General features: G+C 36.4%; 1 protein-coding gene across 10 annotated transcripts in view; it reads left to right on the top strand.

The window, feature by feature from the left end:
* Positions 1 to 13,990, top strand: part of LOC118064357 (patj homolog) — a 349,897-nt gene that overhangs the window by 150,838 nt on the left and 185,069 nt on the right. For 9 of the 10 annotated variants that reach the window (XR_004690049.1, XR_004690048.1, XM_035078870.1 and 6 more), the window contains one exon: positions 8,467 to 8,601. The exons of the other annotated variant lie outside the window; for it this stretch is intronic. Coding sequence is in view for 7 of the 9 variants with exons in the window: in XM_035078870.1 (XP_034934761.1) it covers positions 8,467 to 8,601 (135 nt within the window). In the remaining 2 variants the exon portion in view is untranslated. The remainder of the gene's footprint in view (positions 1 to 8,466; positions 8,602 to 13,990) is intronic. 10 annotated transcript variants of the gene reach the window in all.

The following is a 13,990-nucleotide window of genomic DNA, read 5'->3' as shown; positions in this document are numbered from 1 at the left end:
CCCGGGAGCGTTAATCTCCACTAGGCCCTTGCTAGCTCCTCCACTGTCTATGACTCCTTAAGCAGATGGCTGCTCTCTTCGCTAACGCCTTCACCATAAGTTCCGGCGGAGGGATGCTCAGTAGGCAGCCCATGGCTAAGGTTGGGGTCGTTCTTAAGGATCTCATTATACGCAGCAGTGCCACTCTATAGACCTTGTTTAATTGCCTCCTGCAGACGTCCCTCCGGACAGAGGTCTACCATACTATGGAGGCGTAAGTAAGTTGAAAAATGACAATAGCTGTGTACAGCCATTTTATTGCTTTCGGCTTCAAACTCCATGTGATGCTGAACATTCTTCTGCAGGTCAAGAGGGTAGCCGTAGCCTTCTTGACCTGCATGTCCACACGCGCTCTCCAATAGGGATTCCTGTCTAAGGTTACTGCGAGGTAGCGCACTGTCTCCGAACATCTTAGCTGTTTGCCAAAAATGGAAAGAGGCCTGAATTCAGTCCTCTTTCCTTTTGTAAATAAGACCAGTTCAGTTTTGCTAAGATTGACCCTGAGCTCTCGAGCCTGGTATCATCTCTCAACGACGTTAAGGGCCGCCTGCATCTTGAGGGACAGACTTCCCAAATCGTCGCCTGTGACCGTGATAACCACATCATCAGCGTAACCTTTTTCCGGTTCGCAAGATGTTCGTCCACCATCAGGGTTCACAGCAGGGGAAATAGGACACCTCCCTGTAGGCAGCCCCTGGCAACTGCAGCTTGAACTTCCGTACTTCCTAATTCGGCGACGGCCGTTCTATTGGCGAGTTGATTCATGATCCATCGTGCAAGCGTAGCGTCTGCTCCGAAGTTCTGAACTACTTTGCCCATAGTTTGAAGGGTGTATTATCAATCGCCCCCTTTATGTCCAAGAAGACTCCAACTTCCTGTTACTAGGGCTTTCTCCAGGCCTACTACGAGGTCATGAAGGGCAGTTTCCACTGACTTGCCACTTTGGTAGGCGTGTTGCGCTGAGCATAAGGGCCTGATGCACAGTGTGCTCTCCTTAAGGTAAAAGTCTTTGCTTGATCGTAGCGATCCTTCCCCATTTTGGATATGAATACTACCCTGACCGTCCCCCAAGCCATAGGTATGTAGCCCATGGCAAGGCAAGATCGGTAAATATGTACCAGTCTGCGCCATAGTCGCTTCACGCCCATTTGCAACAGAACCGGATGAACTCTGTCTGTACCCGGACTTTTGTAGCGATCAAAGGTACCAACTGCCCATTCTACTCGATCGCAGGTCACCACTCGCCTGGCGGTATTTTAGTCGGCCCTTACGAGCCCACTCGGTCCATCGGCTTCGCTTGTGGTTTCTTGCACTGGGGTCGATCCCAGAAAGTACATTTTAATGAGAAGCTCCAGTATGACCTGATGGTCGTCGACCGTTTCTCCTTCAGGAGATTGTAGGCCTCGGAGCGCCACGTTCCTGCCGGGAGTAAGCAGCTTGCGGATCCTGGCTACCTCAGGTAGGGCCTCCAGTCTCTTGCAAAAGCTTCTGCAGGCTTGCCTCTTTACTAACTTGACCATAGACCTGAATTTCCTCCAAGAAGTTTCATATACAGTCCATACCTGATCTGTCTTGAGCTTTGTGGCTCTGTTGATGAGTCTCCTGGTTTCCCTGCGAGCTTGTTCAAGTTCTCTGTTCCACCATGAGACTCTCCTTCCCTCCTGTATCACCTTGGCTGGGCATGAGCAACTATAAGTCCCTGCAATGGCGTCCTGTAGGTCTAGCACCGCCTCATCGAGGCTAGCCGGAAACCCTACACCCCCCTCTGGTTCCTCCATGAGTCTTTTCAATTCTTGCCTAAACAGGCTCCAGTCGGTACCCCTGTGGTACCTTCGGACTTGCGGTTTCGAAGTTTACAAGTAATATGCTCATTAAAAAAAATCTATGAAACAATTTTTTTCAGCAATTGTTTATAAATATTGCTGGCAAAGGATTGAAAAAAATTTTTTCACTTTTTCCAGTTGGAGGTCAAACAGTTTGCTGAAGATAATTTTTAAAAATAATGATATCCTCAGCCCTTAAATAGGGGTACAAGTTACGAAAAATATGTTTTCGATTTTTTAAAGAGCGAGAAAAAATACTTCAAAAAAAAATGAGATGGCCATTTTCAAAAGCGGGAAAAATTCTATCCACTTCTAAAAAAGCAATAAAATGTTCAAAGATTGTTTGAAAATACAGATGGACAAAGTAGACTAAAAAAAGAAAAGACGTTTACCACACCGTAACAAAACGAAAAAATTTTTTTTTTTCCAAAAATCCAATGAGAAAATTTTCAGAGAACGATTCTGAATTCTATAATTCTAAAATTTGCTAAAATTTTTTAAATGATAAGACATATTTTCTTCATATTAATTATTTAAAAAGGTGCTCAATGGCACATTTCACCGGAACGCTCAAAATGGTCAGTTTTGGTGCACGCGTTCATAGCACTGCACCTATTTCTCTGTAACAGGTACGTAGGTGCTTTCGCGGACTTTTTTGTAGAAAACTCGATCCTCTACAAAAAGAGGATCTACATTTTTTTCGAAAAAAATGAACGGTTCTCGCTGCGTAAGCCGTGAAAAATCAAAAAAAGCACTTTGTCAAATTTCAATTGTTAATGAACAATAGTGAAGAATCATTTCCAAGCAATGACATTTGGCATGAATACCATTTTCGTCAATCTCCACAAGAAACCGTCTTCAAAAGAATTTTTTAACACTTTTAAAATTAATGCATAGGGAATTCACACTGCTCTTAGACTTTATGTAATGATAGTACCAATTTATTTATTTTAATAAAAAAACTAACAGTCAGAAACTTTTCAAGAACTAACAATTTATGAATGTTTTTGTTCTGAATGAAAGAGAAAAAAAAACAAATTTATTGACCTTCTTTTTGTTGAGTTATAATAATGGAAAAATAAAAAATTATGGAAAAAAGCACACGCCGGCAAATTGAACAGAAACAACTTAGCAACGCTTTACGCGAATATTTTGATAGTACAAAATTATCATTAGCACAACATATAAATATTAATAATAAATCATGTAAGTATGCATAGTGCTTGTCTATGATATAAATATCATGTGACTTCCAAACATATTGCACTAAATCACATATTTTTGGTCTTGTAAAATGATACGATTTGCGCGATAATTCGTTTGTTTTTAGTGACTTGCGGCTTGCCAATTTTCGATAGAGATAAAATACTGACAAGACCCTTTTCTCCTTCTTATTCGTCAATTTTTCATGAGTCAGTCCTCCTTTTGCCATTTTTCGTAGCATACCATTGTTATGTCCGAGTTTATTTAATTTGTTCGGTTGAATTAATACTTAATTTCAAAGCCAAAACTTAGGACGAAGGATAGCGCGTTTTTCTTAAGGGGGCGTTCGGACTAACAGTAGTTTTCAGGTTACGAAAAGTCGTTCCCTTTATTTGTTTTTGATTTTGGGATCTGTTACAGTCTTAACCGGAAGTGGTGAAAGGAAAGAATTAAGATTTGACTTCAATGAAGAAAATTTATACCTATTATTACAATAGAGCTTAGAATAAAAGAAACTATCATACTTTCTCTCCTTTTTTGATAGTTTTCAATAAGGACTAGAAAGGTTGAAAAAATTGTAGACAAATACCAATAGTCACTGAGGGTTAGTTTTAAAAACTCTTATTTTGTTCTTATGTAAGATATTTTTTCATTTAATATATAACTTGTATTTTAAAACTAAGTTTCGAATTCTGATTATTATAGAATGGTTACAATTATTCATTTAATGGTTCACAAAAACCTAAATAAACAATTCATTTTACTTAAATAAATCATGTTAAGTTTACAATGGGACACTTTGCACTTGGACTCGATAATAAATTGATTATTCATTATTTATATTTAATCATTAGTTAATTTCGATACTGCGATTTTTCCCCTTTTCCTGCTCTTTGAGCTACGACACTCGGTACGCTGCATGTTAGACTTGCCTTCCAGAGGAACGTAAAAAGTCCGAAGTATTCTCTATTAACACAAAAATTATTACGCGATGCTCGGTATGCGGGCTGTCTTGACAAGTCTACAGTCATTTTCGAAAGACCCCGATAGGAGCTCATACTTTAAATAAGGCCTGAACTTGATCCACGTCGCCTGAGTGTCTTAAAAACCCGAAACGATAGTATATCGTTTGAACTCTGTGTTGCGAAACCAAGTTGTTAAATATTTGTAAATGTTTCACGACTTGCAAATGGTATATAGGTCCCGAAAAATCAAGTTTGCAGCCTTGTCAGCTGGATCGCTAAACTAAAAAGGAAAAGAACAAAAAATAACGAGTAAAAAACTTTGATGTTTTGTAAGAGGAACAACGGTTCATCAAGAAGATTAGTTCCGGCGAAATTTAATACTTCGTTTCGACATTAAGTCATCAGCAAAACATGACAAAAATTATTTTATTAGGTTATTGTTTGTTAAATTGAATTGAGTAATTAATTTATTAAAACAAAATAAAATTAAAGAAAATTCTAATAACGGGCCGGACAGAACACCATATTTTAAAGTACTTTTCAGCGGTTCCAAGAAAGGTAATACAGTAGTAATCTTATGTAAGTCGATTATATGGTTAATAAATTCACCAAAAGATTTAGCAGTGCTAAAAATATCCTTACTTCTAAGATAAGATGGAGCCAGTAATTTTAATACAAACCCATTATATGATGCTTTATAAAGAGTTCCATTCGACTCTTGTTTTAAAATATCTTTCGCTGAAATTTGCTTGAATGTCCCTTCCCCAGTCCTGTCAATTATTTACTAGGTTCTGAATACTGTTATCATAATACACGTTATTTAGTACAAAAAGAATAACGTTACACAGAGTGTATTGTTCAACTGACAATAATATGCTCTTGGCTTCAAGATAAAAAAATTGAAAAACAATAGAACGCTATTCACTCGCAAAATATCATATTTCATTCTCTAACAGCTCCCATAGCTCAACTTTCGATCTTTGGTTGGCTAATTCTTGGTCCAGTAGCACCAAATTCATCAGTCAATCACTATCATATTCATCATACTACTACAATCAAGAACCATAAAGACATTCAAGAGTTGCTAACAAAATTCTGGGTCCAAGAAGAAGTTCCTACGTCAAATCAACATCAATTATCATCCTTGGACCAAGAATGTAAAGATTTCTTCAAATCAACTCACTCTAGACATTCATCAGGACGATACATTAGCAGAATTCTACTCATCTCTTCATCTGCAGCTCCTGGAGACTTCTATACAACTGCGTATCGATGCTTGGAACGTCATTTGAAGAGATTAACCAGCTAGACTGAATACAGCAATCTCTAGAGACAATTCATGAAGGAATACGAAGAACTTGGTCATTTGAGACCTGCTCCAACAATCAATCAAGAATCTTAAGACACTCACCCATACTTTCTTCCTCATCATGGGGTTTTAAGACCAAGTAGCACTACCACCAAGCTTAGAGTCGTCTTCAATGGATTCAGCCTGAGCTCAACTGGAGTTTCATTAAATGACATAACTTATACTGGAGCTAAAATTCAATTAGACATCTATGACGTACTTCTTCGGGTTCGTCAACATCAATATATATTCGCAACTGACATAACAAAAATGTATCGTCAAAAAATGGTTCACCATGAAAATTCGAAGCTTCAACAAATTCTTTGGCTAGACAATCACAACAAAATCATTCCATATCAACTCACAACAGTAACCTACGGCACTAGATCCAGCTTCTTATTTAGCTGTTCGTGTGTTACTGCAATTAGTATAAGATAAAGGCCATAAATATCCAAAGGCAACTCAGACAATCACAAAAGGCAGATATGTCGACAGCATATTTGGAGAAGCAGATTCTCCAGAAGAATTACTTCAAGTTGCTGAGGAATTAATCAACTTGTGCAAGGTAGGCGGCTTTCCCCTTGCAAAATGGAAATCGAACAGTCAATCACTTCTCCAAAAAACGTCACAATCATCAGCCAATCAAGAGAAAATCACCTTCGAAGACTGCACTTCATTCTTGGACTTCAATGAAATCCAAGCTCTGACACATTCACATTCTCATCAAAATCAGTCACTCGTGAGTCAACATATTCAAATCACCTCATTCATTCAGAAGTAGCTCAAATTTATGATCCTTTGGGGTTTGTGTCACCAATCACAATCAGAGCTAAGATGCTCCTTCAAGAACTCTGGTTATACAACTTCAGCAGGGACGAACCAGTCCCACAACCAATCATCAATCGCTGGCTGATAATCAGAGATAAATTCACTCAACTTCATGGGATCTCACTTCCACGATGGATTCACAAAACCAGACATTCAACTGTAGAAATTCATGGATTCTCTGATGCTTCACAGCTTGCGACGGCTACAGCAATCTACCTCAAAATCAATTCACTGTCCACAGGGTCCAAAATCACAAAGTATGTTCGAGCTACACTTTACGGAGTAAACATACATCTAGTTCACTTATGGACGGACTCATCAATCACTTATTCATGGATCAATTCAAATGCAGGACGCTGGAAGGACTTCGTCAGGAACAGAGTAGTGCAAATTCAAGAACTAGCAAGGAAAATCCAGCGGACTGTGCTTCAAGAGGCATTACAGCCAATCAATTAAAAGATTACTTGCTATGGTGGAGGGGACCCACCTGGTCAGCTGAAACTCAAGAAAAATAGCCAGTCAATTCACCGACAGCTGACGAGGCTTGCAACTTCTGGAGAATCTTCTGAATAAAGTCTACTCAAGCAGCACATTTTCACCAAGAAATCAGGACTTTATTCAACAATCAACATCTTCCTCATAATCATTCATTCAACAGACTCACAGCATATGTTGACTCAGAAGAAGTTCTACGAGTAGGAGGACGACTTCAGCATGCTCAGTTGAGTCATGATTCAAAACATCAATCAATTCTACCTCGATATTCACCATTCACCACTCTTATTATTAGACATTATCATTTAACTACACTACATGGTGGCACTCATCTTACACTAACAACAATCAGACACCGTTACTGGATCATGGGTGGAAGAGCTCTAGTGAAATCATTCATTCTTTGGCGCATCAAATGTGCTCGACAACGAGGCATAAGAGCACAACAACTCATGGGCCAATTGCCACAATCACGTATCACTCCTCCACGGCCATGCTTTCATACTGGCATAGATTATGCTGGGCCATTCACAATCAAAACATCATCAGGCAGAGGAGCCAAGACAAAAAAAGCTTGGGTCTGTGTATTTGTCTGCATGTCAACTTCTGCAGCTCATTTGGAAGCAGTTAGTGACTATTCATCTGAAGCATTCATTGCTGCCTACAGGAGATTCACCTCTAGACGAGGATTATGCAAGACAATATATTCTGACTGTGGTAGAAATTTCATAGGAGCTGCTATAGAACTCAAGAAACTATTCACACAATTTACCAGAGAACATGAGGTCATCTCTAGGTTCATCATCACCAACGGCACTCAATAGTCATTCAACCCACCTGCAGCACCACACATGGGTGGCAAGTGGGAGTCAGTAGTGGAATCACTTAAATATCATTTGACGAGAACAGTAAAAGAATCTCTCTCCACGTTCAGGACCAAATAATGTTTCTTAACATAGTCACTCATTTGACTAATTTTCAGTGTCCCTTTTGACAAATGAAGTTCCTGTCGCCATTCTCTCACTGTCCTCGTTCACGTGTACACGCCACTCTAATTTTTTTAGGACAAATCTTGAATTTGTGAGTCAATCATTAGTGCTAGTGCTATTCTGAATCACCAGAAATATTCAAGCTCCATTCTACAATCAAAATCAACTAACATTTCAAGACAATTCATAGTAAATACAAGAAATTACATTAAATTCATTTTGCATTGCATAGATAGGCTAACGCCAAGTGCACAATCATATTCTTGCTCGACTTGAGAAGCGTGCTGAGCTCATGTGGGAGGTCAATAAAACTGAACACACTAAGTTGAGTAATTTTTGGACATTCAATTCAAATTCAGTAATCACAATTGACATTCAGTGATTTCTAAAGACATTCATTTCTTGTATTTAGTGACAAAAGTTGTTCATTGTATATTGTGTACCTGTTAGTGCTGAAAATAAAGATATTATATTTTTTATAAAACCTGACTTCCGTTTGCTCTGTTCTGGCACAATCATCCCTATCCTCAAACGGTTAGGTTAATTCAAAAGTTGAGATTTTCTCAACAGACACTATTTTCAATTACTCATGACGGATAAAATTGTTTAAAATGAATAATATATTACCGTTTACGGCAATCGAAAAATATCTACACGGAGGAAGTCACGAGTATGAGCTAGTATGTTGATAGGGAGTGTGTGACATACTCACAATTAAAACTATTATAAATAATGTTTTTAATTGATCTATCATTTCATACCTTACATTTTTACAGCTTAACACTGAATGGGCGCAAGTAGAGGTGATTGACTTGATCAATGATGGAAGCGGACTTGGATTTGGTATAATTGGTGGAAAAAGTACTGGTGTAGTCGTGAAAACTATCCTTCCGGGAGGTGTTGCTGATCGTGTAAATATTATTATTCTATTAAAAATATATAATGTAATTTTATTCTTAATTGTTTGCAATCTAATGAAAATAAATGGATATAAATGCATTGAATTACGCTGCTTTTATAATTATAAATTATTAGTTTATATAAGAAAAATAAAAGTGGCTGTCTGCGATTTTTGGCAAACTGCCTCAAACTAAGTTCCAAGGGTAATTCGTATGCTATTATCAGTTCAAGATAATGTCAGAAACGGCTGTACTGATTCCAATAATACTATGCAGACATAGAGAGAAAAACGTCAGGAGTAAAATAGGCTATTTTTTATGCATATAAATAGTTTATAATAATTGAATTTGTTACAATCAATTTAAAATACGATCTTTGCAATATATCCAAGTTTCCAATAATCTTAGGTAAATAATTTTCTGAAAAAAAATATACACCGAAAATACTGGTACAAACACATTAGAATTACTGGATCAATCGAAATATACATATCAATATACAAGAACGTAAATAATATACGAAATATATGATGAAAAACGTTCTTTTTAACTCTTTCAATCTCACGGGTTGTCGGGTACGAGTGAAAATAATAACAGTGATAATAGCTAGTTGGCAACTTTGAGCCTCACATCGGGAGTCAAAAATGTAACACTATCGCGATCAGAGCAAGTTGCCTGAATCTCTGACTGGGTAGGTGCCAATTTATTCAACCATAATTGATCAATTACGAATCCTACCTATGAATGCCACTCGTTTTTAGGCCACAAGACAGGAAACCTGAGAAAAGCTGGCTAGTTTTGGTTCACCTAAAAACCGAGAAAAATACTGTTTAAACACAAATAAACTTCACAAAAAGCATTTAAGGTTAAAAAAAGGTTTTTATTTACTAGAGGGCATCCTCCGGTCTACAGTCCGGTACGCTACCCATTGCGCTATTTTAAAACATGACGACATTATTTTCGCCTAATCAGTTTGAATTAAAAAATTTGAAATAATTTAAATATTGATCAAGTTTGCTCTTTAGTAAGTATTCCAGAGCGGAAACAGAATCATTGTCATTTATTACGATAATACAGTTAAAATGCACCTTAGAAATTATATCTTCATCGCAATGTCCAATGATAAAATTTTATTCCACTGAAAAGGAGAAAATTAAAACAATTCTTGTAGGAAATTAATGAATTCTCATTGATAAATGATTTCTTCATCATATCAACTATTTTTATAAAAAACTCCTAGACCATTTCGAATAAGATCCTATAAAAATTTATTAGTTGATGACGCCTTTTGATTCTCTGTCTGATTCTATCAGAATTAACATCATCAGATTGAATTAGAACATGTTGGTATATAATTTTTATCCACAAATTAACTATTTTTACCGGAAACTATGAGACCATTACTCACGAAATCCTGCTTCATCCAGTGAAATGGTACCATTTCCTATAGCGTCACTGAGCAATGCTACGAATAGTAAATATTCATTTGGAATTAGTAAATAGTTGCTAATTTCTTCTTAGGGAGCAGCCAGAGAAATATTGGCTTTTGAAAGGAGTTTCATAGGAAAATATGGATTTCAATCGTAATTGAGAACAAATATCACGAACATATAAAATTATGTTTCTATTCTTAACATATTTAAATAGGATTATAAAAATTTGAAGGGGGAACTGGCAATGAGATCGGCAATACGAAAATGCTACAAAATATCAGATTCAAGTTTGAATTTTATGTGCAGTTATACGATAGAAGTCAATCTATTTAACTTTACATTGTGGATGATGAAATATTAGCTTTTTTTCAGACAATATAAATAAAATAAAGGAATTTTACAAATTCGATCACATTAATTCAATAATCCTACAGACAGTCAATTAATTTCACAATATCAATAGAGAGAACCTTAATGCAAGTAAATGATTTGAAAATTTTTTTTTTCGTGAAAAGTTAGAATTTGAGTTTCTGAAAGTCATTTGAATGTGAGCCTGGTGCCAATTTTCACAAATTTTTAAAAATATCTGTTTTGTTCAGTAATAACATTCTAAAATTTAAATTAAAAAAACTCAAAAACTACGCCCGTAAAATTTCTAGACTTTCAAGAGGATCTTAGATAGATTTACATATGAATATCATGCTGAAAATGGAACATCTCTCATGACTATTTTTCTAATTATAGTTAAAAACTTAGCTAAAACAGTGAATTTGTAATTTTTTCTCTATAGGAACCATGTTTAGAAAACTTTCTTCAACATATCTTATTATCTATGCTGGCGGTCTTTTTTATTCTTGGGCACTGAATAGTTTATATCATTACAACTAAGATTAAGAAGTTTCAATAAATTCTTATGCAGACCCAATCGAGGAAAGAACCTTCATAAATTACTATCAATGATTTTACAATCTGTATCAACCCACCAATTGAATGCTATTTGTCTCTAAAATTGAAAATTAGAAACTATACGCAAAGAATACATTTAAACATATGTGACACATGCAAGCAAGATATTCCTTATCCCGTCATGGAATCCAATCGTTACTAATCTTAACCTGGATTTCACAGTATAACATGTAGTAATTACGTCTACCCAGATACCTTTAAAGAGTTAAAAAGCAATTACGAAAACTGTGCAACACTTTATTCCGATAGATTTTTCTTTTATCAAGCATCTTAAACCTAATAAGGTTTATTTTTGCTATACAGAATGAATACATAAATGCAAGCCATAACAATATAACGTGTGACATAACATTAGCGCAACGTATATAAGTTTTCATTACAATCGAAGTTATAATAATTTTTTCCCCCTTTTTTTCCTTAAATGGCACGTTAATGTATCAGCTAATACATTAGGACGTCCATTCTCATACAAAAAATTTGCTATTGAAGAGAAACTTGACTAAACTCACGCACGCAGGTATGTTGGGCGCTTTTAACAATAACTGGAGATTAATTGGCTTGACCAGCTTCAGTTTTTTAAAATCATCCAACAAAATAATTCGCTCACTCTTATGTAGTTCTTAGTGCCACAGAATATGCTCTAGACTTTCAGTGCTTTTATTGTACTTGCAACGATCATTATCAACTATACCTTTCTGCTTAAGTGATTCTGCTAAGTTGAAGTGATTAGCTCTAATCCTATTAATAGTAACAATTGTTACACGGTTAAGCACTGTAAAATTCTTTAAAAAATTTTTCACTTTTTGCATAGCTTCCTTTTCAATACGTGAGCGAGTGTTATCAACCGTTTTTTTTTAAATTCTCAAAAAGGTCTGTGAAAGGGATAGGAATTATGTCCTCTCTCGGAGAGCACACTGTTGCTTCTTTAGCAAGGAAGTCCGCTTTCTCATCACTTAAGACACCTAAATGAGCTGACACTCAGTAGATTTTAATAGGGTTAGAGTTAAAGTCAACATGGTGTGAAGTAGGCTGGATGTATTTTTTTTTAAATTCTAAGATATATAAGTTGGTTTTGATGGTTGTCTTAGTACTTTGAAGACTTTTCAAGACACTTAATGAGTCAAAGAAAATGTGGAAACTTTTATCTTCGTTTTCTAAAGCGAGATCAATAGCGTCACTCAGGGCGATACACTCGACTGTTGACATTGAGGCTTATGAATTAAGTGATCTGGTTCTATTGATGTTAAACTTCACGCAACAGCAGGCAAATCCTACAAAAGGATTGCCAGATATTTTGCTATCATCAGTGTAGATTAAGAGAGCATTACTCTGAATATTGACACTATTGATCAGGAGAGTGCGGTTTTTTGAATCTTTAATTGCACGTCCAATACTCTTGTTGAAAGGAATCGAAGTAGTATAAATTCTCTATTCATATAAGTAAATGTTAGATGAGTTTATATGTATTGAACTGAATTCAACTTCAGGAAAAGCTTCTATGTATTATCTAAGGATCAACTTTTTTTTGTTCTTATTTTTTAAACATCTTTTTTTGTATTCTAAAATTTTAGTGGTGGGGGAAGACGAAGAGTTTGACAGAACTCTCCTAAGAAACATTGTTCTGACTTTAATGAGCTGGTGGAAAAAGATGGACAGAAATTACAGGTGGACGGTAATCAGAATTATGTGGCCTGTAGTTTTTAGGATATTTGGATGCTAGAACAGTCGGGACTGTTAAACGTGTGTAAATGAATCGGCTGACATTATTGACCTTGACGCTTACATTACCCGGAGTTATTTTTTTCTTATTAAAATGAATTAACACTGTCTTCTGAGGTGCCAGCTCAAGACCTAGTTGGGTTTCAATGTCTCAATTGATTTCTCGATTCAAGAAAGGCCATTGGTAACGGATTTAGTTCTAGCATAAAGGGCAAGGTCTTCTAGTGATGTCTGCTGCATATAAGAGACACAATAGAGAGCTCAGGACACCGCCCTGAGGAACGCCCTTGCTCATGACTTGATAAGACGCTTTATTTACTGCAGTCATTGCTAAGCTGTGAGCTCTGAATTTATTTTTGCGGGGAGGAGCGCCTTCATTGCATCCATGATTAAGTTAAAAAAAAAACTATTTGCCTAGAGCTGATAAGTTATCGAACTCCGCATTTAAAAACTGAGGATAGACTTTATTGAGATAAGCTCCAAACTTATTCCAATTCGTGTTTATAGATTTTAGTTTGAATGATTCTTTTTTGTAACAATATTTGACATACTGACATTTAAATTTAAGAAGAGGGGGAAATGGTCAGAACCGAAGGTTTTATCACTCACTCAAAGGTCAATTTTATCTACTAAATTACAAGAGGAGAATGCCAAGTCAATATTGGACTTTGAGTTTTGATTAGAGTCGACTCGGGTGATAGAGTTATTAGCAAGTAAAAATAAAATATCATGTTTTAAGCTCACCATCAACCTCTCACCATTCTTATCTGTATCCTTGCAATTCCACCTTTGACTATGAGAATTAAAATCTCCTGTCAAAATACTGTGTTGTTGAGGATTGACCAAATTGACTATATCGTCCCATTGACCCCTAGTGAGGATGAAATCAGGAGTTCTATAGCATACCATGATCTTTATGGCTGGGTTAACATTTTTTAATTGCATACCACAAATTTCAACTGAAGGATCTATTGCTTTAAAACTATTTATTTCTTTAAAGGCCAGGTTCTTGCGAATAAAGATTACAATACCCCCCCCCCTCTGGAGTAGAGTCTATCGTCACGATAGGTGACGAAGCCTGTAAAGTGGATGATGTCATCTAGTTGTAGCCATGACTCCACAGCGATGAAGATGTCCGATCCTTTGAGCAGCGTTGACTCCGACTCTATTAATCGCTTGAAGATGCTTCTGGCGTTCCAAAAAGTCACTCTAATAGGTTTGTCAGCTCCTCAATTTTCGTTTAAGTTATCTATGCTAGAGGTGGGCATACTAGGGGTGCTGGC

This window comes from Chelonus insularis, unplaced genomic scaffold (genome assembly GCF_013357705.1).
Source record: "Chelonus insularis isolate UGA/USDA-ARS -01 unplaced genomic scaffold, ASM1335770v1 contig_17_pilon, whole genome shotgun sequence".
Classification (NCBI taxonomy): Eukaryota; Metazoa; Arthropoda; class Insecta; order Hymenoptera; family Braconidae; genus Chelonus; species Chelonus insularis.
The sequence above is the reverse complement of the archived record's forward strand: the minus strand, read 5'-3'. Positions and strand labels throughout refer to the sequence as shown.